Genomic DNA, 27373 nt, shown 5'->3' on the forward strand with positions numbered 1-27373 from the left:
CCTTTTTGCAAAATCCACCATAATTTCCTTGGTCTTACTAACGTTGAGAGCAAGGTTGTTGTTGTGGCACCATTTGCTCAGCTGATCGATCTCCCTCCTATACTCTGAATCATTATCAAGCATAACTCGTCTAACAGTCATGTCATCGGCAAACTTGAATATGGAGTTGGAACTGTGTCCAGCTACACAGACGCGAGTAGAGTGAGTAGAGCAGGGGACTGAACACAGCCTTCAGGTGTTCCCATGCTGATAGTTATCAAGGAGGAAGTGTTGTTGCCAATTTGTACAGATTGTGGATTGTTGATGAGGAAGTCAAGGATCAAATAAATATTTATGTGCAACGTCTATCTCTGCTATAGTATTATGTTCTATCGATGTGGCCATGTCTACATCAGCACTGCCCAGGCAGCTGCAATGGCAAGCACCTGCCCCCTATCCGTCATGGCCATCTGGAGCTCCCAGCTGCTTACCACGTCAGTTCTCCTCCCCATTCCAATACCGACTCGTTTGTCTTCGGCTTCTTCCTGCCCCATGCAAACCTGCAGTGATTTCTTGGGGCTGAGATGATTAACATCAAAAAGACGGATGGACGGTGTGGACAAGTTGGGCCAAAGGGCCTGTTCCCATGCTGTAAGACTCCATGACTCTAACTGTATCCTTCTTCCTATGTGCACGCAAAATACAACGTGCTGGAACTCAGGAGTGAGGTACCGTATGTGGAGAGAATAGACAGACGTTTCGGTTGGGACCCTTCTTCAGCCTGGCATGGAGAGAAAGCGGGAAGAGAGATGGGGGCAGGACAAAGCCTGGCAAGTGATAGGTGGATAGAAGCAGGAGGGAGGGGGTGGGGGAGGTTGTTGGTAGATGGGTGGAGAAAGTGACAAGGGCTAGAAGTGAAATAAAACAAAAGGGTGTCAGGTAAGAAGAGGAGTGAAATGAAATGCGGGAGATAAGTTTTTATATGGGTTTCAGTAAAACGGGGAACCCAGGGACAGGAGGTTTAGTTTATGTATACGCACTGGGGTTGGGCAGGGAGGATGCGAAAGCAAGGCATGGGGAGAGAGGCATTATTACTTGAAATTGGAGGTCAATATTTGTACCGTTGGGTTGTAAGCTACCCAAACAAAATATGAGTATGTTCATAGACAAGGGTGAGAGATCACAGCTGCTTCCCATGCAAACTGGATGTACGGCGTCAAGTTACTCTACGCCCCAATTTCCCAGGTGGTCTCATATAACACACAAACAGGACCTTCAGTCCAATTTGTCCATGCCAGCCAGATGTTTAACTGAGTCAGTCCCATCTGCTCCATTTAGCCAATATTCCTCTAAACCATTGCTATCCATGTATCTATCCAAATGACCTTTAAATGTTATTGTTCTTGTCTCATCTGCTTCCTCTGGCAGCTCATTCCATACACCCAGCACCTTCTCTGTGAAAAAGTTGCCCTCGGTTTCTTATTAAACCATTCCCCTCTCACCTAAAGTGCAGGCCAGTTTTTGATTCCCCTGGCCTGGGAAAAACATTCTCTGCATTTACTCTATCTATGGCTCTTTATTTGTCACATGTGCAACTGCAGTGAAATTATTTTTGCGCATTTACACAAGGAGGCACACCATGTTCTGATGCCATTTCCAAAGTCTGTTCTACCCGCACACTCGATCTACTGGAGCAGTTCCTGATCTGGGTAACCCCAGGCTCATGCAGTGCCTTGCTCCACGCCCTCGACCAAATCGGCCCGCGAATCAACGTTCCCCTCCTCGCCCACATCTATTCCCCACATGATTTTATATACATCTATAAGATCACCCCCATAGCCTCTTGTGCTCCAAGGAGTAACGTCTTAGCCTTCAACTAATTTTGCTTTATAATGAGAACCAAGCCCATTGCTAATACTAACATTCAGGAGAACAGTTGGGTGGGAGGCAAGCGTCGAAAATGAGATGAAGGATTATTTGTGCATCAACAGACAGTGGTCAATATCCAGGCTGGATATCCAATCTCCAGAAGTTGCAGAAAATTCAGATTAGGCCTGGAACTTTGATAAGTGAACCTGGGTATTACACAGATAACACATACGCTGAATGTGATTTAGGATGAGCAAGGTTAAACACAGGAATGGGAACACAATGTAAATGGAGGAAAAAGACTGAAGGGATGATGAATTAACAGTTTGACTATGGGTCATTTAAAGATAGCTCATGGTTGCCAAAATGCAATTTAAAATAGGGTAATTAGGAATTGGACATTGGGTACATAAATGGTTTAAAATGCAAGTCAAAAACATGATTGTGGTTACAGGAAGCCGATCAAGGACAATTAGGTGCAGAGTTCAGACTTGGGTTATTCTTCTCAGAAAGGATGTGTTGACATTGGAACCGGTCCAATACCATTCACCAGACTAACACCTAGTGAGATAACAAAACCATAAACATTTACTACACTTTTCCTGATGATTAGAAATGACTTCCTACATTACAACAGCGAACACAACTCAAAAGTATATCCTTGCAACATCCTAAAGGACACAACATAAAAGTATTTCCCCTTCTTTCTCTCTCAATATGCAAAGCCCGGTTTCTTTCTTTCTCTATCTATCTATCTATATCTATCTACTAGACCAAGTGCAGACCCGTTGGGTCTGTTCCCCCAAACGTGCGGTTGTGTGGGGGGAGCCGGCATGCAGCATCACACACTAACTACCCCCCCCCCCCCCCCCCCCCCGCACTCACGCTAATGGAGGGGAGGAGAGAGAGAGAGAGAGAGAGGAGAGAGGGGGAGCAGGGAGAGGGAGGGGGGGAGAGAGGGGGGGAGAGAGAGGAGAGGGGGGGAGAGAGAGGGGGGGGAGGAGAGAGGGGGGGGAGGGAGGGAGGGGGAGGAGAGGGGGGGGGAGGAGAGAGAGGGGAGGAGAGAGAGAGGGGGAGAGGGGGGAGAGGAGAGGGGGGAGAGGGAGAGGGGGGGTGGGAGGGAGAGGGGGGGGAGAGGGGGGGAGAGGAGAGGGGGGGGAGAGGAGAGGGGGGGGGAGGAGGAGGAGTGGGGGGGGGAGGGGGGAGGGGGGGGGGAGGAGAGGGGGGAGGAGGAGAGGGGGGAGGGGGGGGTGATATAGGGAGGGGGGGAGGAGGGGGAGGGGGGGGGGGGAGGAGAGGGGGGGGGGGGGAGGGGGGGGGGGAGGGGGGGGAGGGGGGGGGGAGGAGGGGGGGGAGGGGGGGGGAGAGGGGGGGAGGGGGGGGGGAGGGGGGGGAGGGGAGGGGGGAGGGGAGGTGGAGGGGGAGAGGGGGAGGGGAGAGGTGGGGAGAGGAGATAGGGGGAGAGGGGAGGAGAGAGGGGAAGAGAGAGGAGAGGGGAGGGGGGGAGGAGGGGGAGGGGGGGAGAGGGGAGGAGGGGGGAGGGGAGGAGGGGAGAGAAGAAGAGAGGGGGGGAGAGGGGAGGAGGAGAGGGGAGGGGGGAGGGAGGGGGGGGGAGAGGAGGGAGGGGGGGGAGGAGGGGGGGGAGAGGAGGAGGGGAGGGGGGGGAGGGAGGAGGGGGGGGGGGGGAGGGGGAGGGAGGGGGGGGGGGGGGGGGGGGAGAGGAGGGAGAGGGAGAGGGGGGGGGGGGAGAGAGAGAGAGTGCATTTTTACTTCAACCCAAACCCAAACAGCCATTTGCAGGCAGTGCTTTTTTTACCTCTAACCATATTTTCATTTTCAAACCAAATTAAGGGTACTCACAGTGCTGTAGACATTTGTCAGTGTCATTCAAAGCTCTGATTGAGGCACACCACTTCCTGGTTTGGTTTTTATAGTCCCTCCCCCTCCCACCAGCAGGGGCAGCAGAGAGAATGGGGAATGTTGTAAAAACATTTAATATCTCTGTCAATTTTCATCGACGGGATTTCATCAAAATCCTCGGCACACACGCGGCGGAGGGGGGCTCTGAGCAAGGTGGCCAAAAATGACGGCCGTAGGTGGCGGCGTATTCTCGGAAACCGCAGCACAGAAAGCCGAAACCGGTCAAGAACAGAGTTTTAGTAATATAGATATAATATTAAAACTCTGTGGCTGGCTGGCTGTGTGTGTTTCTGACTTGTGGCTGCCAGCCTTTGATGCGTTGCTACGCCAACGTCAGACCCAGAAACGCCGAGTTTTTTTCCATTTTGGTAGAGATTTCACTTTTCATTCAAAGTATCCTCATTAAATTTTGTCGTGTTTATGTATACATTTTAAATAAAATCCTTCTCCCCCCCCCACTCACTCATTTTGCCGCCTCCTGCTGGCCAGCGACCATAACGGCTGCTGGTGCCCGCATCTCGCCTCAAAGACGCCATTTAAAAACAGCCGCACTGCTGATTCCTGAGCCGCTTGAGTTGGAGGACCACGTCTCCAGTGGGAGCTACGGGTAGGGAACGGCTGCGTTGGGGGAGCAGACCCAACGGGTCTGCACTTGGTCTAGTCTCCTTTAAAATCTCGTATCCTTTCTTTCCACTCTCATTCCACCTCTTCGCACCTTTGCATTAAGAGTAACTTTCCAAGCGAACAAGACAAATACAAAGTAGCAAAGGGAATAACAAGGTCAATCTGTAATATCCTAAAATGGGAGTAAATCCACCTTAATTCTCTTCAAGTATGATGGTAAAGAATCCACAACCCTGGACTCTATACACTGGCAAGACCAAACGCAGACTGGACGATCGTTTCGCTGAACACCTTCACTCAGTTTGCCTTGGCCTACCCGATCTCCCAGTTGATAAACACTTCAATTCCCCTTCCCATTCCCAAACTGACCTTTCTGTCTTCTAGACTTGATGGGTTGAATGGCCTATTTCAGTTCCAATCACTTATGACCTATTCTTCGCTTGGGATCTGCCTTTCCCTCCCCTCAATAACCAGGGAAGTGGAACAGGGTGGACACAAAATGCTGGAGTAACTCAGCGGGGCAGGCTGGAGAGAAGGAACGGATGATGTTTTTCGTCGAGACCCTTCTTGACCCGAAACGTCACCCATTCCTCTCCAGAGATGCTGCCTGTTACTCCAGCATTTTATGTCTACCTTCGATTTAAACCAGCATCTGCAGTTCTTTTCTACATGGAACAGGGGCTGGATCCAGATGGCTTGATGCAAAATGGCAATACTTAAAGAGGGAGATTGGCGAGAAAGATGCATGAAAGGTTAGGGGAAGAAGGCAGGAGAATGGAGTTGAGAGGGAAAAATATTTCAGCCGTGATTAAATGGCAGAGCAGACTCGATGGGCTGAATGGTCTAATTCTGTTCCTTCCTCTGTCTTATGGTTTTATAGGAGTGGGGGCAGTACAAACAAAACTTTCCTTCTGATCCAATTTACTTTTGCATTACTGAGTTTGTTATTTTACTGAGCTCAATATACACACTTAAAACAGAAAAGTGTGTATAAAATGTTTACTAACTTTCTATGTTCAATAAATTGTACAACAGTCAGAGCATAGCAAATCATCTCCTATTTGAATATCAAATATAGCAAATAATTACATGAAGTAAACGTCAGAGGGTTTGCTTGCCTTTGCATAGAAAGGGCACCTTCGTTCAAAGTCCCTGATGAGCAAACACCATTATCACTCATCAATTGACAATGGGGTTCCAGCACAGACCGCAACGCCCATCAGGAATCAGGTTACCGACCACCCATAATAAAACTTGGTGCTTCAGAATCATCTGCCTTCGCCTCTGGAACTTCCACCTCCACCTCCTCTTCACCACTGCTTGAGGTTTCAGACCCTAATGCACAGATTGGAAAATATTTCACTCTAATGCAGATTGGAAAATATTTCACTGATGCATGGATTAATCTGAAATATCCTGCCTTCTATTATTTTCCTTCTTGCAATTAAAGTACAAAGTTCCTAGAATAATTTTGCATTTTCCTTCATGCAAATAAGTCAGTGTTTTCCTTATCTACTACTAATAAATATTAGCACCATGACACATTGAAATATACAGATAAATATCACATATTTACAGCACAATGGTGCAGCTGGTGAAGAATCACATCTGCGCCTTCCTCCCTCGGAACATGGACCCGTTGCAGTTCGCATACCGTCCGAACAGGTCCACGGACGATGCGGTCTCCCAGGTCTTGCACACCGCTCTCCCCCATCTGGACAGCCAGAAGGGGGGCTACGTGAGGATGCTGTTCATAGACTACAGTTCAGCCTTCAACACGATAGTCCCCACCAGACTGGCCGGGAAGCTAATGGAATTGGGGCTCAACACCTCCCTGTGTGCCTGGGTCCTGGACTTTCTCCCCGCCAGGCCCCAGGTAGTCAAGATGGGAGGCAATACACCGGAGTCCCTCACCCCGAGCACAGGATCGCCCCAGGGTTGCGTCCTCAGCCCCCTATTGTACTCCCTGTACACACATGACTGTGTGGCTAGGTTCAGCTCCATTTCAATAATTAAATTTGCTGATGACACTGTGGTGGTGGGCCTGATCTCAGACAACGATGAGAAGGCCTACTGGGAGGAGGTGGCTGATCTAGCATTCTGGTGCCAGGATAACAGCCTCCTCTTGAACATCAAAAAAACGAAGGAGCTGATCATGGAGTTTAGGAGGGCACATCATCCGAGGACGTACACTCCATTGAGGATAAATGGGGATCCTGTGGATAGGGTGAACTGTTTTAAATATCTGGGAGTCCACATCTCTGAGGATACATGGGCATCACACGCCTCAGCACTCGTGAGTAAGGCAAGGCAGCGCCTTTACCACCTCAGGCAATTGAGGAAATTCAGAGTGTCTCCGAGGATCCTCCAGTGCTTCTACGCAGCGGCGGTGGAAAGCATCTTGTCCGGGAACATTACCATCTGGTTTGGGAATTGCTCTGCCAAGGACAAGAAGGCTCTGCAGAGAGTAGTGCGTTCGGCCGAACGCACTATGGGAACTTCACTCACCCCCCTGCAGGAACTATACAACAGGAGGTGCAACTCCAGAGCAAACAAAATCATGGGAGATCCCTTCCACCCCTGCAACGGACTGTTCCAGCTGCTACGGTCAGGCAAACGCCTCCGTTGCCATGTGGTGAGAACGGAGAGGTTGAGAAGGAGTTTCTTCCCAGAGGCAATTCGGACTGTAAACGCCTATCTCACCAGGGACTAACTCTACAGAACGTTTTTCCTTCCATTATTTATTATGTAAAAGAATATGTGTGTTATGATTGTGTTTATAATTTGTTTGGTTGTTTTGTTGTTTGTCTTTGCACAAAAGTCCGCGAGCATTGCCACTTTCATTTCACTGCACATCTCGTATGCGTATGTGACAAATAAACGTGAATTGACTTGACAGCTGTAGTCGCTGCCTTACAGAATCAGATTTGATCCTTCAGCCCACTGAGTCCACGCCGACCAGTGATCAGCCCATACACGAGCACTATCCAACACACTAGGGACAATTTACAAATTTTACAGAAGCCAATTAACCTACAAACCTGTACGCTTTTTGAGTGTAGGAGGAAACTGGAGCACCCGGAAAAAACCCACGCGGTCACAGGGAGAACACTTACAAACTCCGCACAGACAGCATCCATAATCAGGATCGAACCCGGGTGTCTGGCGCTGTGAGGCAACAACTCTACCGCTGTGCCCTGTACCATCATTATTAGTTCAGTTCTAATATGGACCAAATGGCTGAAGTATTCCCAACTTTCCACACATGCTGCCTGCCTTGCAAGTGCCTCTAGCATTATTTTTTTTTCTCGAATTAGTGGTGGTGTTGATATGAGGTCCAAAGTTCATCATGTTCAAATAAAGCCCAGATTACAAACAGTTTGATCCCGTTTCAAACAATGACAAAGGTGAATTCAGCACTAAGAAACCAAATTAGTGATGAAAACTAAAGACCCAACACTGAATTGAAGGATATTTCTACTCACACAGTATTGGATGTCAGTTCGATATCGTTAAAACAGTGGCAAGGTTGATGCAAATTCATAACTCACCATCAATGTCTTTCTTTTCTTCCTCCTTTACTTTCTTTGCCAATATTTTCTTTTCTTTTAACTTCTGACTGTAATGAGAAAAAACATCCTGAAATTCAAGCGCTCACAGTTGACTCAAACACCTCAGGTAATCACTACAATTAGGAAAGAGACCAAGGGCCTGTTTCATGCTGCATTTTCACAAAAATCTGTACTCTGAATGTTCACAAATTAAGGGACATCGGTATGCGGCAACTCCTTTGATTTCAGTGGGGATAAAATAACAACATGTCACTAGCTGTCATGGCCAATCACTAGCAATGTCTCCTGGAACTTATGCTGCTCTTACCGTTTCTTCCTGCGTTTATCTGTCCTCTCTTCTGCTGCTCTCTTGTTCTGGTCTACTTTCCTCTGGAATTCTTTGTCCAGACGATGCTAAGAAGTAAAATATCTGACTATGAAGTGAAGCCACACGGGACAACATCAAATACACACTGAATTGTAGGCAGATTTACAGTAGGCAACAATGGCTAGCAATGGTCCATTGCCATAGCAGTGCATTACAGATGGCCCCACAGTGGACAGTAAAGTGCTCAAGGCACCCATTACAATCACCATCATCACATAGTGCCAGTATTTACCATCTTTCTAATTCTGGGAACCAGGCTTTGGACTTTACAGATACAGAGCGGAAACAGGCCCTTCAGCCCACTGAGTCTGCGCCGACCAGCGATCACCCTGTACATTAACACTACCCTACACATGAGGAACAATTTACAATTTTACCAAAGCCAATTAACCTACAAACCTGCACGTCTTTGGAGTATGTGAGGAAACCGGAGCACCCGGAGTCAAGATTCAAGATTCAATTTAATTGTCATTTGGACCCCTTGAGGTCCAAACGAAATGCCGTTTCTGCAGCCATACATTACAAACAAATAGACCCAAGACACAACATAATTTACATAAACATCCATCACATCGCTGTGATGGAAGGCCAAAAAAAACGTATCTCTCCACTGCACTCCCCCCCTCCCCCCCCCCGAATGTCAGAGTCCAAGTCAAAGCCCCCGGCTGGCGATGGCGATTGTCCCGCGGCCATTAAAGCCACGCCGGGTGGTGCGAGGTCGCACACCGGGTCTTGGTGTTAGAGCCCCCGGCGTGTGCTCGCAGAGTCCCGCGGCCATTCCAAGCCGCGCGGGCCGGTGATGTCAGGCCCCGCTCCAGGAGCTCTTCAACCCCGCAACACGGGCGGGAGAAGTCGCCGTTGCGAGAGCCCTGAAAAGCGGTCTCCCTCCAGGGACCCGTGGGCTCCCGGTGCCGCCGTCCGACAGACCCGCAGTTGCAGCCTCCGAATCTCCGGAGGTCGGGCCGCAGCAGCAGCAGCGCTCCACCACCGCTCCACCCGCTCCGGACTCGGCGAGCTCCGCGACGGTGAGGTGAGTCGTCGGCACCAGAGTCCCCGGTCTTCTCCTGTTGGAGGCCGCTCCTCGTTGCAGCCCCAACGACAACGGAGACCCGACAGAAAAGGTCGGGTCTCCCGTACAGGGAGAGATTTAAAAGTTACCCCCTCCCCTCCCACCCCACCTCCACCCCCCCACACACACACCCCAACAAAAAATAACAAAAACTATATAGAAAAATAGACAAAAAATAATAAAAACGCGGACGGGCTGCAGAGGCTGCTGCTGACGAGAGTCGCGCCGCCTACCGGACGAGGGAGAATGTACGAACTCTGTACAGACAGCACTAGTAGTTAGGATCGGACCAGGGACTTTGATACTGTACGGCAGCAACTCTACCGCTGCACCACTGTGCCTCCCCTGCAGCCCTTCCAGCAGAGGGTTATCACTGAATCAGCAGTCACATCATAGACAGTCATGCAGCATGGAAAATACCTTTCAGCCCAACTCATTCATGCTAACCAAAACATCACATCTAAGTTAGTCCCATTCCTCTATGTTTGGCCCATATCCTTCCAAACCTTTTTTATCTATGCACCTGTCTAAGTGTATTTTAAATGCTGTTACAGTACCTGCCTCGCCTACCTGCTCTCGCAGCTCGTTCCATATACTCAGACAGCACGGAAACATACTCTTTGGCCCAATTGGTTCATGCCCACAAAAATGGCCCATCTAAGCTAGTCCCATTTGCCTTCTAAACCTTTCCGAACCGTGAACCTGTACAAATATCTTTTAAATGCCGTCATGCTACCTGTTCTCACTATCTCCCCTGGCAGCTCGTTCCATGTACACACCACCTTCTGTATGAAAATTGCTCCTCAGTCTCAAAATATCAATGCTTGCTGCAAACAACGATGACTATTTTTTTATTCAACAGAATATACATTATACAGCAATATGCCCAAGGGAAATTACTCAACATTTATTTACATCTATATATTACTAAAAGTCTGATCTTGACCGCTTTTGGCTCGCTGTGCTGCGATTTCCGAGAGAACGCCGCCACCTCATTTTTGGCCACCTCGCTCAGAGCCCCCCTCCCCCTTCCAGGACCGGAGGATTTTTCCCATCGATGACAAATCAGAGAGATATTAATGTTTTAAAAAAATTCACCATTCTCTCTGCTGCCCCTGCTGGAGGGAGGGAGAGGGAATATAAAACCAGGAAGTGGTGTGCCTCACTCAGTCTCTGCAAGATGGATGAAGCCAAAGGGTCACATCTCTGTGAGCTCTGAATAACACTGAACAAATGTCCTACTCAACTGTGAGTCCCCTTAATGTGGTTTGAAAATGAAAATATGGTTTGTTTGAAGTAAAAAGGCACTGCCTGCTAATGGTTGTTTGGGTGCTTTTTGGCTTGGGTGCTTTGGCTTGAAGTTGAAAGGGACTACTTACTGCAAATGGTGGCTTGGGTGCTTTGGCTTGAAGTTGAAAGGCACTACTTACTGCAAATGGTGGCTTGGGTGCTTTGGCTTGAAGTTAAAAGGCCCTACTGCAAATGCACTTACTTCCTGTTAGCACTGTATGTTGATTTTAGATAAAACGCCACCACTTACGGCTGTGATTTTTGGCCATCTTACTCAGTCCCCCTCCGCTGAGCAGGGGCTGAGAATTCTCCCCATCAATGAAAAATAAAAGTGTTTAAAAAATGTTGAGAATCTCTCTCTTGTCAATCACGCCATGAAGGCCACACCTTTTCCGGTGGGAGGGGGAGGGGTTATAAAACCCGGAAGTGTGGGTGTGGCTCAGTCTCTGCATGAAGGGTGAGGGAGAGGTCACGACTGTCTGAGCTGTGAATCAACTGAACACACTGAATGTCTACTGAACTGTGAGTTTGGTGTTTGGTGTTTTGTGTGGTTTTATGGTGGTTTCACCCTGCATGAAATGGTATGAAACTGCATTTGAATTTGGTGGCCTTGCACCCTGCTTCAAATGGAATGAAACTGCACTTGAATTTGGTGGTCTTGCATCCTGCTTGAAGTGGTATGAAACTGCACTTGAATTTGGTGGCCTTGCACCCTGCTTGAAGTAGTATGAAACTGCACTTGAATTTGGTGGCCTTGCACCCTGCTTGAAGTGGTTGGAAACCGCACTGGAATTTGGTGGCCTTGCACCCTGCTTGAAGTGGTAGGAAACTGCACTTGAATTCGGTGGCCTTGCACCCTACTTGAAGTGGTAGGAAACTGCACTTGAATTTGGTGTCCTTGCACCCTACTTGAAATGATAGGTAAATGGATTTGAATTTGGTGGCCTTGCACCCTGCTTGAAATGGAATTTCAAGGAATAGGCATGAGTCAACTGCCAACCCACCAGCTGTGAGTGAGGTGCCAGCAGATCAGGGTTGAGGGGCTGAGCTGCCACCCCAAGAACCCATACCAGTGCTCCAGAAAGCCCCCCCACTGGCCACCAATATTGGAATTGGTGGAGAGGTGGAATATTGTGTCGGGGGACCAGCCCTCCCGTGTGAACATGGGACCCAACGGGTCCCACTTAGTCTAGTTATATATATACTTCTAATAAGTCTCTCCTCAACCTCTGATGCTATAGAGAAAACAATCCAAGTCTATCCAACCTTTCTATGTAGTTGAAACTCTCTATCCAGGCAGCATTCTGGTAAACCTCCTCTGCACCCTCTCTAAAGCCTCCATATCTTTCCTGTAATGTGGCAACAAAAACGGCATTCAATACTCCAAATGTGGCCTAATCAAAACGCTAGAGTTGGAATGTCACAAAATTTTGAGATTAAAAAAATCAAGTCTGTAATTTATCCCATCAGATAAAGCATTAAAAAAACGTTAATATTTACCTTTCATATCTTCAGCATTAAAAAAGTTATGGTCATTTTCATACTAGGAAATTAGCATCTTGTTCCCTATTGACTTAAATCAAAAGCTGTGATCGAGGACAATCCTTGTCACAAGGGCAGTTTTACAGACACACATACAGATCGGTCATGTTTAACATGGCGGCCAGCGGCCACAATCCGATCTGTATGTACCGTTTAAGTTTTTTGTCAGATAATTAGCATGAAAATAGTGATCATGGATAGACAATTGCACAATACGGATAATGATTATGTTGCCGACATCTGGGCCTGCCAGAGAAACTGCCAGAAAATTAAATTACATCAAAAACTAGATAAGATATTAAGTAAAAGTCCTACGTACATTTTGTTTTAGCGTGAACGTGTGATTTTGAAGGCCGTGAATTTGAGCCCCGACTTTCAAATCCAGACATCAATAGACCAGCAACGTGTTGAAAAAAAAAACGAGCAAATGACAGAACGGGATTTCCTCTACATCATAAGCTTGTTGTAAGAGGAAATCCCTCCCTGACAATGACGAAAAACCTGCAGTTTACTCACAAACCCCCCCCCCGCCTTACAGCCTCTCGAGTCCCGCGCACAGCAGTCGGCAGATCTGAAGGGCCACTGATGGCAAGGATTGTAACAACATTACCTAGAGACTTCCTAACTCTTATACTCAATGCCCCTAGCAACGAAGGCAAGCACCTTGTTTACCACTTTATCTATTTGTGCTGCCACCTTCAGTGAGCTATGAACTCAGACCAAGATCCCTCTGCGCATCCATGCTGTTACGGGTCTTGGCATTAACTGTATACTTTCCCTTTACAGTTAACCTCCCAAAGTGCAACACCTCATGCCATTTAACCACATGATTAAACTCCATCTGCCATTTTTCGCCCATTTCCACAGCTGATGTATATCCTACTGTATCTTCTGACGGTACACAAAAATGCTGGAGAAACTCAGCGGGTGCAGCAGCATCTATGGAGCGAAGGAAGTAGGCAACGTTTCGGGCCGAAACCCTTCTTCCGACAATCTTCATAACTGTCTGCAACTCCTCCAATTTTGGTGTCATTAACCCATCTACATTTCTGTCTAGGTCATTTATATATATCCCAGGATGGTCACACACATCCATCTATCTTCCACCACAACCCTCTGTCTTCTATGAATAAGCCGGTTCTGCAGATGGTCGGTGCGGACTGGATGAGCCAAAGGGCCTGTTTCGGCACTGTATCTCTAAAAAAAAAAGGAAACTAATAACATGCAGCTGAAATAGCAATTAGTTTAAATGGGCTAATGCACTAGGTGGCAAAACGTCATCTTATAATGTTACTGTATTGATTACAAATACATAACCCTATATAGGTAAATTAAACTCCCTTCATGCATCGGCACTTCCAACTCAGGAATCAGTCCAATAAACCCGCGTTCCATTTTCTTGATGCAAAGGACATCCTTCATAACATGAGGATCAAAACTGCACACAACACTCAAGACAAGATCTCCCCAAACCCTTGTACAGCTGCAGCAAGGTGTGCATACACCTGTACTCAAAGCCTCTTGCAATGAAGGCCACCTGACCATCATCTGAATGTCTAAATGTTTGCAGCAACTAAAGCTTGCTTTTAACAAATGGTATAAAGTACATCCAGCTCTTGGTGAATGTCCCATTTTCTCAAATCACCATTCCGAATAGAAGCTCTTTCTGATTTTAGAACCATAGTGGACAACCTCATTGTCCACATTAAATTACATCTGCCATGCATTTGCCAACAACAAAAAACTTGTCTAAATCAGTTGGGAACCTCTTTGCAACCTCTTGACAATACCCTAAAATTTGCATCTTCTGCAAACCTGCAGTTGTTACATTTAGCTCCTGTCATCAAAATCTAGCAAATAGTGACAAGCTGGGCCCAGTACTGTTGCCTCCCTGCAGTATCACTGTAGGCATTGCCTGTAAAAAAACCTGCCCCGCACAGGAGTCACTGCCTGTTTAGAAACTTGTCCCACACATTTCCATCAAAGTTTCATCACTCACCTTATAGCTATGCCCTCCAGTGTTGGACATTTCCATCTTGGGGAAAAGGTTCTGACTGTTTACCCAATCAATGCCACTCTGACTGTTCCTAAGAAAAATAACCTGTCTATTCCTACCGTTTCCAGTCTCCCAACTAATTCTCAGTCCATGCCAGTATATTACCCCCAATCCCAAATGCTATATGTTGGCATGTTAACCTACCTGACTTCTGAAATACACCACATTCACTGGGTCCCACTTTTCCTACTAAATGTCAGATGACGCATGTCTGTTTCTCATTTTTCCATTACCTGGATTGCTTGCTTCTCCATGAACTCCTCCCTCATGTACTCCCTGCGACGTAGGTGTCTGTAGACATGGAACTCTCCACTCCCTGCACCGGCACTTGATCCTGCAACCACGGCACAAATGTCACACTCAATTTGCTGGACATCGGGTTTGTAGTCAAGAGAAGACCAGATAGCACTCAGCGTTTGAGAAAAGGCAAAACCTCTCCAAGTCCATAGCCCACTAAAGGTGGTAGCAAAAATAGATAGGGTGGTAAAGAAACCATATGGTATGCTTAGCTTCATTGCTAGTGGCATCGAATATAAGAGTCGGGAAGCTATGATGCAGCTCTACAGGACTTTGGTTAGGCCGCATTTGAAGTATGTTCAGTTCTGGTCGCCCCATTATAGAAAATAATTTGTAGGCTTGGGTCCTGGTGCCGAAGAGGTTTACCAGAATGCTGACTAGATTAGAGGGTTTCAGCTACAAGGAGAGGTTAGATAGACTTAGATTGTTTTATCTGAAACGTCAGAGGTTGAGGGGAGACTTGATTGAAGTATATAAAATTATGAGAGGCATAGATAGGGTAGGCAGGTAGAACCTTTTTTCCCCAGGGTGGAAATGAGGGCGTAGCAATAAGGTGAGAGGGGGAAAGTTTAATGAGGATGTAAGGGGCAAGCTTTTTAAAGAGTGATGGGGGCCTGGAATGCACTGCCAAGGGTGGTTGTGGACGCAGATACAATAATGGTGTTTAAGAGACTTTGGATAGACACATGGAAGTGCAGGAAAAGAGTGACATGGATCATGTACAGGCAGATGAGATTAGCAGGCACGTGAAATCAGTTTAACAGCATCATGATCGGCACAAACATTGTTCCTGTGCTATCTGCTCATTTGCAAATTGCAGAACTTCTGCTGTCAGGCTTACTGCACCATGAATGAGCAGTACGTCATCATTTGTACCCCAATAGGATAAAAAGGGGCAGAATTTACATTGGCTTGTCATTGCTTTCTCAAATAAGTATGAACTTATCTCAGGCAATCCTCCCAATGGGAAGTTGCGGAAGCGAGCTACAGGGAACCACAGGCGGAAATCATTGGGGGAGGGGAGACTAGCAGGTGGGAAACTAAGTTTAGGAATCATTGCTCCCAAGTACAAATAAAGAAAAGGCCAAAGATAGACACAAAAAGCTGGAGTAACTCAGCAGGAGCATCTCTGGAGAGATAGAAAGGATGACGTTTTGGGACGAGACTCTTCTTCAGACTATTGAAAAAGTAATGAAAAGTAAAAATAAAAAGTCCAGCTGGCTTATTGGGGGTGTGTATTAACTGGAACTATCAAACTATCGGTGGCACAGCGATAGAGTTGCTGGCTCACAGCGTCGGAGACACGGGTTCGATCCTGACTACAGGTGCTGTTGTATGGTAGTCAATGCCAAGACTCTGAACAGCATGTGCAGGGGGATCTTGGAGTCTACGTTCATATCCCATGGAGTTTGTACTGTCCCCCCATGACCGCGTGGGTTTTCGCCGAGATTTTCTTTCCTCGGTTTCCTCCCATACTCCAAGATGTACAGCTATGAAGGTTAATTGGCTTGGTGTATGTGTAAATTGTCCCTAGTACATGTAGGATAGTGTTAATGTGCGGACTCAGTGGGCCGAAGGGCCTGTTTCCGCTTTGTATCTCTAGACGAAAACTAAACTAAAATATAAATTTCAGATTGAGGTGATTGTCAATGGATTCAGCAGGACTTGGCCCAGTTGGATATGGCAAATGGAGTTTAACCCAGACAAGTGTGAAGTGTTGCTTTGGGTTTGTCAAATGCAACAGAAAAAGTATACAGTTAACAGCAGGACGGTTCATTACCCAATACCAAAGCAGATTTTTTAATGTAAAAGCACCACCTACCCATAACATCTCGAACAAATTCTGGGGGTGGCCGTGGAGCCCATTCCTTGGGTTTTTCAGCGATGGATACTTGTTTCTCCTACAACAAATAAGCAAAACTTAAGCTGAATATCTTAACCCAAAGTAACCTCACAGCTGGCCTGGGTCTGCTCTAGCACCAGCTAGGTCTGCCCTTAACCCCAATCACCCCTTGGCGAGGGGTGATAGTTCCCCCCGGGTGGGTTGACCCCCAACATAGGGGGGGCGGGGGGATAGTGGGTCGACCAACTGTCTCTCAGACATGGTGAGGGGAGTGTAGACCCCCTTAGACGGGGAGGGGCGAGGATCGTCTCCCCATTTTCCGGGGAAGGGGTTGTGAACCACGGCTCTCTCGGGGAGAGTGCTGGGAGTGGGCCCTCACCGGGTGCCTCATCAGGCGCTCGAGCTTCAGCCGCTGTTCCTCGGCCGCGTTGCGGGGGATAACGAGCGGCTGCGCCCCACGGCCGGCCCGCGCGCCCCGCTCCGCCATCTTGCTGCCCGCCATGGGACAGTGACGTCAGGGGCCCGCTGCGGCGGCGGCACATGATCACGTCATGGCGCCGCGGGGGGCGCGCACGAGGAGGGAGCGCGCACGTCGGTGGAGGCGGGAATGCGCACGGCGGTGGAGGCGGGAACGCGCACAGCGGTGGAGGCGGGACGGAGGCGGGAGTGCGCACGGCGGTGGAAGCCATGAGCCTAGGATCTTTGGCCATGAGATCTTTGGTGGAGGCGGCCCTCAGGTACGCGCATCCCCGCGGCCTCGCTCGCACCCTACTGTCCGTCACCACCAAAGACCACAGAGCGATCTTTGGTCAGCACCCACCCTGGGCCCGGCCTCTCCTCTCCGCCCTCAGGCCAGACAACGCCCCTCCTCGGGGGCGCCCACACCGGTCAACAACCCTCCAAATGCAGGGTTGTCAAATCTCACGCATTGAGCGTGAGACTCGCGGAATTCTCACGCTGATCACAGAATTTACCACGCTCAAAAAATAATAATAATAAAGAAGGTCACTAACAATTCAATTCGCCCAAGGCTTCCAGATCTCCTCCACACTCACCAGTGAGAATAGGTTTTTGTCGGCAGGTTTCCTGTAAAGAACAAGCATTTTGATTGTATTGATACACACTATTTAAAATGGCAATGTAACTGCAGTACTAATGATGCCATTTGACATTCATGGAACCAAAATCTGCAGGTGCTGGAAATTCAAAATAAAGCAAAAAAACGTTTTAGAGGTGAGTAAAAAACACGAGGGGAATATATAAGGTGAATGCATGTGCATGTGAATTTTCCAGGTGCGGCAGAGGTTCACCTGCATCATCTCCATCCTCATCTATTGCATCCGCTTCTCTAGGTGTCAGCTGCTCTACATCAGTGAGACCAAGTGTAGGTTTGGCGATTGCTTTGCCCAACATCTCCGCTCAGTTCGCAATAACCAACCTGATCTCCCAGTGGCTCAGCACTTCAACTCCCCCTCCCATTCCGAATCCAATCTTTCTGTCCTGGGCCTCCTTCAGGGCCAGAGTGAGTCCCACCGCAAATTGGAGGAGCAGCACCTCATATTTCGCTTGGGTAGTTTACACTCCAGCGGTATGAACATTCACTTTTCCAATTTCAGGTAGTCCTTGCTTTCTCCCTCTTTCCCCTCCCCTTCTTAGCTCTCCCACAGTCCACTGTCTCCGCCTCTTCTTCTTCCCGCCCCCCCCCCCACCCCTACATCAGTCTGAAAAGGGTCTCGACCCAAAACGCTCCATAGATGCTGCCTCACCCGTTGAGTTTCTCCAGCATTTTTGTCTACCTTTGATTTTTCCAGCATCTGCAGTTCTTCCTTAATCATAAGGTGAATGCATAGTCTTTCCCGGGATATGTGATTCATGTGCATTGGTTTAAAGCAGGGGTGTCAAACTACCGGCTGCATCCAGCCAATCCAATCCGGCCCATGGGACGATTTGGGGGAAAAAAAAGTAGTTTACATTCCCGTGCAGATGGTGTGATAGGTGAGACACGGCGGTGGTCCCAGCACCGACACCTGAGGCACCGCTCACACCTCCCACACTCACCTCCGGCGGCTCTGTGTCCGTCGGCCGCTCTGCCCACACCACATGGAGTTTTAACCCCGGCCCGGAACCAGAAGCGGATCCAGGAAGAGGAAGGGTCGATACCGCCTCCAGAATCTCGGGCTAAGGCTCCGTTCCGATGCCCGACCCTCGGTCACTGACCCTCACCTTCCCCTGACACCAGCTGGACACAGTGCACCTGGGCTGGCGGGGGGAAGAGATGGGGGTGGGGGGGGGGGAGGTGGGGGAGTGGTCGCCAAGTCTCTGGATTTCCGCTCACTCCGGGTGTTGTTGCCGCTTCACTGACACACACTCTCACACACAGTCTCACACACAACCTAACACACACAAGTTTAAAGGGATATGGGCCAAATGCGGATAAATGGAACTAATTTAGATGAGGCATCTTGATCTGCATGGACACGTTGGGATGAAGGGCCTGTTACCATGCTGTAAGACTATGACACATTGTAGAAGGGGTGCAATTGCTCTGGAGAGAATCCAGGGGCGATTTATTAAGATGTTGGCAGGACTGGAATTTTTTTTCACTTTGAAGAAAGATTTGCTAACTGGGATTGTATTCTCTGCAGCAACAGAGGTGAAGAAAATACTTAGTTGCGGTGAATAATATTATGAGAATAGGACCTGTTTCGCTCAACAAAGAATGTAGGAAGGTACTGCAGGTACTGGTTTAAACTGAAGATAGACACAAAAAGCTGGAATAACTCAGGGGGTCAGGCAGCATCTCTGGAGAGAAAGAGTGGGTGATGTTTCGGGTCGAGACCTTCAGACTGAGGAGGTTGACAACCAGCCATAAAACACAATGACTGGAGATGTGTGTTATCCAACTAATGGGAAGAAATCAGAATCATGTGTTCATCTGTATTGATGTGACACCATAATAAATATATTACAGAAAAAATAATTTAATGGGGGTGGCACAATGGCGCAGCGGTAGAGTTGCTTAACAGCACCACAGACCCAGATTTGATCCTGACTACGGGTGCTGTCTGTAAAGAATTTGTACATTCTCCCCATGACCACATGGGTTTTCTCCAGATATTCCAGTTGCGCCCACATTTGAAAGAAGTGCAGGTTTGTAGGCTAATTAGCTTCTTTAAATTGTCCCTGGCATGTAGGATACAACTGGTGTATGGTAGACTGCTGGTGGGTGTGGACTTGGTGGGCAGAAGGGCCTGTTTCCATATATATTAATTTCATTGAACCATATACTTGTTTGAATATTTGGCATTATTTTCATCTTATTTCTATAGTCAAAGGGTAAGGTTAATTAATTTATTTGTGCAGAACAGTCCGACCCCTCTTGACTTGTTTCTATGTTTTCTTTCTCTATATATATGCATAACAGCTTGAATTATAATCTGATTTCCATACATGAATATACTAAGGTCATTCATGTGCTGCACCTGTTGATCAGAGCCTGGCTCTACTGTGGAATGTAATTAGGAATGTAATTTAGCCTAACCTTATTCATACCTAATCTAATTTAAAGCATAAATGTCGCATTCAAATGTAAGTTAAAAGACTCGCTATAGTATGTACCAGATTGCACAGTTTCAAGCTGAAAAATGCAAAAGCTCCACCTCAGTCACTATGCTCCCTCGGGTTTGGTCGCTGCTTTCCCTCGCAATTTCTCACTCACCATGTGCACCACTCACTCACTCACTACCCAATGTGGGCAGCCCTGCAAATGCACCAGGGTTCTGTCAAGGTGCAATTTCATGTCGCCTTCTTCATTGTCTTTTGCATATCTTCCATTCATTTGTTCTATGTATCTTCTATATCTCTTGTTTGTCTCTCCCCTGACCCTCAGTCTGATGAAGCGTCTCGACCCGAAACGCCACCCATTCCTTTTCTCCAGAGATGCTGCCTGTCCCGCTGAGGTACTCCAACATTTTGTGTCTATCGTCAGTGTAAACCAGCATCTGCAGTTACTTCCTGCACATGGTTCAATCAGGGGCGGAAAACCCGGGGGTGGGGCCAGAGGTGACACATCCCCCCCCATGTTTTGAGAGGTGGGCGGCATCCCCGCCAGGTTAACCTGCCTGTGCTTGCGGGAAATATGGCCAGCACGAAGAAGCAGCCCTGGTATCCCATCAGTCCAGGCAGGGCTGTTAGTTAACCCGGTGAGGCAGGCAGTTGAGCTGCATTTAGCGCTGGATTGAGCCTCCGAAACCTCGCGAGTGTGCGCATGCGTGCGCGGCCGCCAGAAAATTGTGTCCCGCGTTCCCTCCATGTTTTGATACTAAGTTCCATTCTTGGGTTCAATGGTGCTTTATTTGTCACCTATACAACTGCACAGTGAATTTATTTTTGCATATAAAACACATGAAGGCGCCGCCATGTTTTAGCGCCATTTCCAATGTCCGGTGGGCCCATGTGCACGATGTACTGGTGCATCTCCCACCAACCAATGTCCCGTTTCTCGTCCATCCATCATTGTGTCCTGCAGTCGAAGGCATGGGAGGCATTACCCTTTCTTTCCCTCTCAACCCCATTTTCCTGCCTTCTCCCCATAACCTTTGACACCCTTACTAATCAAGAACATATCAATCTCCGCTTTAAAAATACCCAATGACTTGGCCTCCAGAGCCGCCTGTAGCAATGACTTTCACAGATTCACCAAACTCTTGACTAAAGAAATTCCAACATCTCATTTCTAAAAGTGCATTGTTTTATTCTGAGGCTGTGCCCTCTGGTCCTGGACTCTCCCCCTTGGAAACATCCTTTCCTCATCCACTCTATCCACGCATTTCACTAATCAGTAAGGTTCTATGAAATCCCTCCTCATTCATTTGATAACCCAACCTATTAAAACAAGCATGTCATACGCCATCTTCTCCCAGTTGTTATCACTTTCAGTGACAGTGAGAAGATCTCTTCGGTTATTAACATTTCATCGTACCTTACATTTACTGGACATGTATGAAAGACACAAAGTGCTGGAGTAAAGCAGCAGGTCAGGCAGCATCCCTGGAGAAGTTGGGGAGGTGACGTTTCAGGTCGGGACCTTTACTTCACACTTCGGCAGAATCTCCCGAAGGCCGCTGCCATACCTCGGCATTAGGCCTGGGAACCTGCCTGGAGTGGGAGACTTGTCCGAGGCTCCTCCTTTGCTCGACCCCATGTCCATAAACCAGAGAGAAATGTGGAGGGAATCAACAACGGCAGCAAACGCTGGACAAAGGACCGGTAAGGACTGGGGGTCTTACCTTCCATGCACTCCAGGTCTGTTGCAGGAGATGTCCACGGGGCATAAAGCCCAAAGCCAATTTACGGGATCGCCAGCACCGCCATTCAATATGATCAAAGGGGGGGCCACGGTGGTGCAGTGGTAGAGTTGCTGCCTTACAGCACGTCCAGCACCAGAGACCCGGGTTCGATCCCGACTGCGGGTGCTGTCTTTACGGAAATAGTACGTTCTCCCCTTGACTGCATGGATTTTCTCCGATATCTTCGGTTTCCTCCAACACTCCAAAAGCATACAGGTATGAAGGTTAATTGGCTTGGTGTATGTGTAAATTGACACTTATGTGTGCAACATAGTGTTAATGTACGGGGCAAGGCTAGTCGGTGCAGACTCCGTGGGCCGAAGGGCCTGTTTCCGCGCTCCATCTAATCCATGTACCTGACCCAATCTCTATAATACTAAAAGTCTCTCTATTATTTGTGTTTGTGCCACGACGTGTCTCTGTGTCAATCTTGTTTTCCTATCTTCTTCCCAACGCGAAGCCACAGCCTTCCCATTTTCACACACCCTACTTACATTTTTCCCTGGGTGGCGATAAACATCTTGCCGTTGCATTCCCACCTATATTTCCGAAGTTATTACTCCTTGAAATTTGAAAAACAGCCCCAGAAACTCACCCATTTCGAGAAAAAAAAATTGAATTACGTCACGATGCATTCCCTAATCCGGGAGGGAAGGGCATTCCAGCGCTCCAACGGCAGTTTACACATTTTAAAAAAAATGTTAAAAAGGAATGACGTCACAATGTACGCCCCCACTCCTTTTTTTAATCATACAAATATTTTTATTCAAAAAAATTAAAATAAACATACGGACTATTAACACAATCAAAGGCTGCCTGTATTGACAGTTTACAAACAAACGGTCATCAAATTAATATTTTGCCAACTCTATCAACAATGCACTCGACCTCCCGGGGTGACCAGCGTTCATGGAAGGCCTCCAAAGTCACCATGGACACCGCATGTTCCCTCTCCAGGGATACGCGGGCACAGACATAGTCCTGGAAAAGGGTCAGACAGCCAACCCCGGTGCAGCCATGGCTATCTTGGCCAGGCCCAGGAGCAGACCAACAGGGAGACCCCCCCCCTCTCTCCATCCCGACCCTCTCCCCTCTGTGCCCAAATATCAGATGCGTGGGGCTAAAATGCAGCCAATACTTGAGGAGCAGCACCTTCAGATAGTCGAACATGGGCTGCAACGTCTCACACTGCATGTACGCGTGGAACACGGTCTCTTCCTCGCCGCAGAAGAGACAGGCGGCTGGCGAGTCCATGAACCAGCTCGAGCACCTGTTATAGGCCACAGTTACACTCTCCACCCCAGGTCCCCGATGTAAAGGGGGAGGGCTCCCTTATAGAGAGACCTCCACTGGGGTCCGCTCCCGTTGTCAGGTGGTAACACGGACCGCCAGGGCGTGTCATGACGGAAGACGAGGGTAAGCAAGTTCAAGTTCAAATGTATTTGTCACATGCACCATCAGGTGCAGTGAAATGAATTTACCATGCAGCGTTACGAATAGAAAGGTCATAACTCAACACAGGCATCCATCACAGCATTCTTCACTGTGGTGGAAGACAATACAGTTCAGACAGTCCTCCTCCTCCATCCTTGTTCACCCGTGGTCGGGACCCTGACCATCCATAGTCGCCGCTATGGACGGCCCGATGTTCGGACCCTCTGGTCGGGATGGTCGGATCGCCGATGTCAGGACCGGTCAAATCGCCCATCTCCTTACCGGAGACCGCGGCTTCCAGATGTTGTAGGCCGCAGACCGGCGGTCGGAGCTCTTCTCTGGCGACCACCAGCGAGGGATCGCCCGTTCCACGATGAAAGGTCCGCTCCACGCCTGCCGCCAGAAGCTCCACAGACAGAGGTTCCAGGATGTTGTAGGCCGTAGGCGAACTCTGCGAAGGGGGTCCGCGATGTTAAAGTCCCGCTACGCCGCCGCTGAAGCTCTGGGCCCGACTCCGGGAAAGGCCACACCAAAGCAGCTGTAAGGCCGCAAGGAGGGGGGCGAAGAAGCGACAAGGAAGAAAGTCACCTCTCTGTCGAGGTAGATGCCTGAAAACGGTTTCTCCCTATTCCCCCCCACTTAATGCCCACATAGGGCATTTCGAAAAGGCAGCTCATGTTGCGTGGGGCCAGTTCTCTGGAAGGGACCCGGGCCGTAGGTCCTATGAGCAATTCCGATGAAGCGGGGTGACCTCGGCCTGGAATCGCTCCACATACCCTCCTCGATACCCACCTTGGCAGGGTGAGGATCAGTAACCCTCGCAGTCACAACACCCCCCTCACTCTGTGGAGCAACGCCCTAGCTGAACGTGACCAGATTCCTGGCTTTAAGTATATCTCAATAAAAGCCAGGCAACTCCCGCCCAGCGTCTCGACTAATGCCCGCTGCCGGGACTGTGTGCCCTCCAGGAGGCAGCGCCCCTGGCAGAAAAAGTACATTGCCAGCGCGTGCCATCTCGGAATACACATAACCTCCGCAGGGTTCTGAGACGGAGAGCCGCCACCTGGGTATGGGTGCAAACCAGCGCCTGACCACCCTCCTCCAACTGGAGACTCAGAACTCCAGCAGAGACCCAGTGATTCCTCTCTCCCCAGAAGAAGTTCACCAACCTCCTCTGGATCATGGTGACAAATAAAGAGGGTAGGACCAGAGTGGCCAGCCGGTACCACAACATAGAGGCCACCAACATAGAGGTTTATGACCAATGCTCTCACCTCTCACCAACGCCCTAGTCATGCGATGACTTTCGTCTCTAGCGCCTGTCAGTTCGCCTGCCAAGCCCCCTCAGTGGGACTCGGGTCGACCCCCAGCTGGAGGGGGTGTGTGGTGCTCCACGCATAAACTGCCATCTCCTCCAGCAGGGAGTCCACCTGCTACTGACCCACCAAGAGACCAGAACACTTCCCCCAGTTGATCCTGGCGGAGGATGCAGCTGAGAAAACCTGCTGGCACTCACGCATCCTCCGCAGGTCAACAGGGTCGGTGAACATCAGAAGGACATCATCGGTCTAGGCCGAGTGAACCACCTCCACCCCCGGCAAAGCCAGGCCTGCCAACCACCTCCGGAGAAGACACAGGAATGGCTTCATGCAGATGGAATACAGCTGGCCGGACATGGGATATCCCTGACGTACTCCCCTCCTAAAGTGAATGGGGGCCAACAATGAGCCATTGACCTTAACAAGGCATTCCGCAGCAGCGTACAAAAGCCGGGCTCGGGCCACAAAGTGCGGTCCAAATCCGAACGCCTGCCAAGTCCCAAGAAGGTAGTCGTGATCCACCCTGTCAAACGCCTTCTCCTGGTCAAGGGAGAGAAAGGCGACTGACTATCCTGCCCCCTGGCACAGATGGATCAGGTCCCGGACCAGATGGATATTGTCCTGGATGGACCGCCCCGGGACCGTGTAGGATCGAACCGGGTGGATCACTTGGGCCAGTACGGAACCCAGGCGTTTCGCCATTGCCCGTACAAAGGCTTTGTATTCTGAGCTGAGGAGAGAGACCGAGCGCCAGTTCTTCAAAAGGTGGAGATCACCCATCTTGGGCATCAGGACAACGACAGAAAGGCATCTCCCCAGTCTCCAGGCTCTCCCCAAGGACCTTCATATAGTCACCCCCCAGGCCATCCCAGAAGGCTCGAAGAAACTCCACCGTCAGCCCATCCAGTCCTGGAGACTTGCCCCCCCCCCCCCCCTCCCCCTACCTTCCCCCCCCCCCCCCTCCCCCCCCCCCCGCAGCCAGTAGTCAGCTCCTCCGGAGTAAGGGATGATCGAGTTAAGGGATGACGAGGCAGCCGCCTCTTTGCACACTACGGGTAAGCTCTCCGACAGAACCCCCTGTGCATCCCCACTAGATGTACCCGCGGAGAACAGAGTCCTGTAGAAAGACCGAACCGATGCACCGATGCTCTGGATCCGTGGCAGAGGAGCCATCATCCATCCGCAAGCAACTCAACGAGCTGCCTGCGGGCTCCTCGCCACTTCTCCAGAGAGAAGAAAATGGTGCAACATCTGGACTCGCGAACTCACATACGTGCCCCGGGACCTCCTAAGCTGCAAGTTCCTCAGTGTTCCCTTCTTCTCCTGGTACTCCGCCACTCAGACGAGTCCCCACCAGACCAATCCAGGCGTGACTCGAGCAACTCGCTCTCAAGCCGTATGATCTCAGAGTCCCGCCACTTGGGCGACACCCTCGCATAGTCCTGGCAAAAAAAAAAACGGACGTAGTCCTTCCCCACATCCCACCACTGCCTTATGGAATGGAAATGCCCCTGCCTCTCTCCACTTCACCCAGAACTTCCTAAAAGAATCCCAGAATCGGCGATCCTCTAGCAGCCGGCTATTAAAATGCCAGTACGCGGACCCTGCCCATGTGCGCACTGGGATAATGTCCACTCGCACCAGGCAGTGGTTCCGAGCATGGCACCAGCCACATGGAGGCCGCCAAGACACAAGACACATCGGCCTTGGAAACGTACAAGTGGTCAATACAGGAACCACCACCTCAAGCCTGTACGAGAAGGCGCTAGAGTCAGGATGGAAATTTTGCCTCGAGGGTACAATTAAAACCTCCCCCAAGGAAAACACACTCTCCACGGTCGATGTTATTCATCAAAATAGTCACTTCCGGGGTTAAGTACTCTGGGATGCAGACCATCAGGCCCAGGGAATTTATCAGCCTTCAGTGCCATCAGTCTACCCAACACCATTTCCTGCCTAATGTGGATTTCCTTCAGTTCCTCTGTCACCCCAGATCCTCTGGCCACTACTATATCAGGAAGATTGTTTGTGTCCTCCTTAGTGAAGACAGATCTAAAGTACCTGTTCAACTCATCTGCCATTTCCTTGTTCCCCATAATAAATTCACCTTTTTCAGTCTTCAAGGAGGTCTTAACTAATTTTTTCCTCTTCACATACCTAAAGAAGCTTTTACTATTCTCCTTTATATTCTTGGCTAGCTTACCTTCGTACCTCATCTTTCCTCCCCGTATTGCCTTTTTAGTTATCTTCTGTTGCTCCATAAACATTACCCAATCCTCTTGCTTCCCGCTCATCTTTGCTACTTGTACTTCTTCTCTTTTATTTTTATACTGTCCCTGACGTCCCTTGTCAGCCACGGTCGCCCCTTACTCCCCTTGGAATCTTTCTTCCTCTTTGGAATGAACTGATCCTGCATCTTCTGTATTATTCCCAGAAATACCTGCCATTGTTGTTCCACTGTCATCCCTGCTAGGGTATTTTTCTAGTCAACCTTGGCCAGCTCCTCCCTCATGGCTCCATAGTCCCCTTTATTCAACTGTAACACTGACATCTCCGATTTACCCTTCTCCCTCTCCAATTGTAGATTAAACTTGACCATATTGTGGTCACTGCCTCCTAATGGCTCCTTAACTTCAAGTTCCTTTATCAAATCCGGCTCATTACATAACACTAAATCCAGAATTGCTTTCCTCCTGATAGGCTCCAATAATCCATCCCGGAGGCGCTCTACAATCTCCCTTCCTTGGGGTCCAGAACCAACCTGATTCTCCCAGTCTACATGCATGTTGAAATCTCCAGTGTGAAAGAGACATCCTCTAGATGCGCTGTGACGCATCCTCAGTG

The 27373-nt window shown here is 49.0% G+C and overlaps 1 protein-coding gene across 1 annotated transcript; it reads right to left on the minus strand.

Moving 5' to 3' along the window:
* Positions 1-5375: 5375 nt before the first annotated feature.
* Positions 5376-16965, minus strand: prkrip1 (PRKR interacting protein 1). The gene is made up of 6 exons (XM_055657453.1): positions 16808-16965; positions 16408-16486; positions 14522-14622; positions 8272-8357; positions 7944-8011; positions 5376-5727 (listed from the first exon to the last, which is right to left on the minus strand). Exons 1-6 carry the CDS (start codon positions 16928-16930, stop codon positions 5624-5626), a joined length of 561 nt encoding a protein of 186 aa, XP_055513428.1. The 5' UTR covers positions 16931-16965; the 3' UTR covers positions 5376-5623.
* Between the last annotated feature and the right edge of the window lie 10408 nt (positions 16966-27373).

Source organism: Leucoraja erinacea, chromosome 28, assembly GCF_028641065.1.
Source record: "Leucoraja erinacea ecotype New England chromosome 28, Leri_hhj_1, whole genome shotgun sequence".
Lineage (NCBI taxonomy): Eukaryota > Metazoa > Chordata > Chondrichthyes > Rajiformes > Rajidae > Leucoraja > Leucoraja erinaceus.

Bases quoted from the DNA above. Each gene is read 5' to 3' on its own strand.
- prkrip1 (XM_055657453.1), bottom strand. From the start codon at position 16,930: ATGGCGGGCAGCAAGATGGCGGAGCGGGGCGCGCGGGCCGGCCGTGGG. The intron at 14,623-16,407 runs GTAGGTGGTGCT...CCGTGGTTGCAG, and splicing joins ATTTGTTCGAGATGTTATGG to GATCAAGTGCCGGTGCAGGG. The intron at 8,358-14,521 runs GTAATGGAAAAA...TTTACTTCTTAG, and splicing joins TGGAGAAGCAAGCAATCCAG to CATCGTCTGGACAAAGAATT.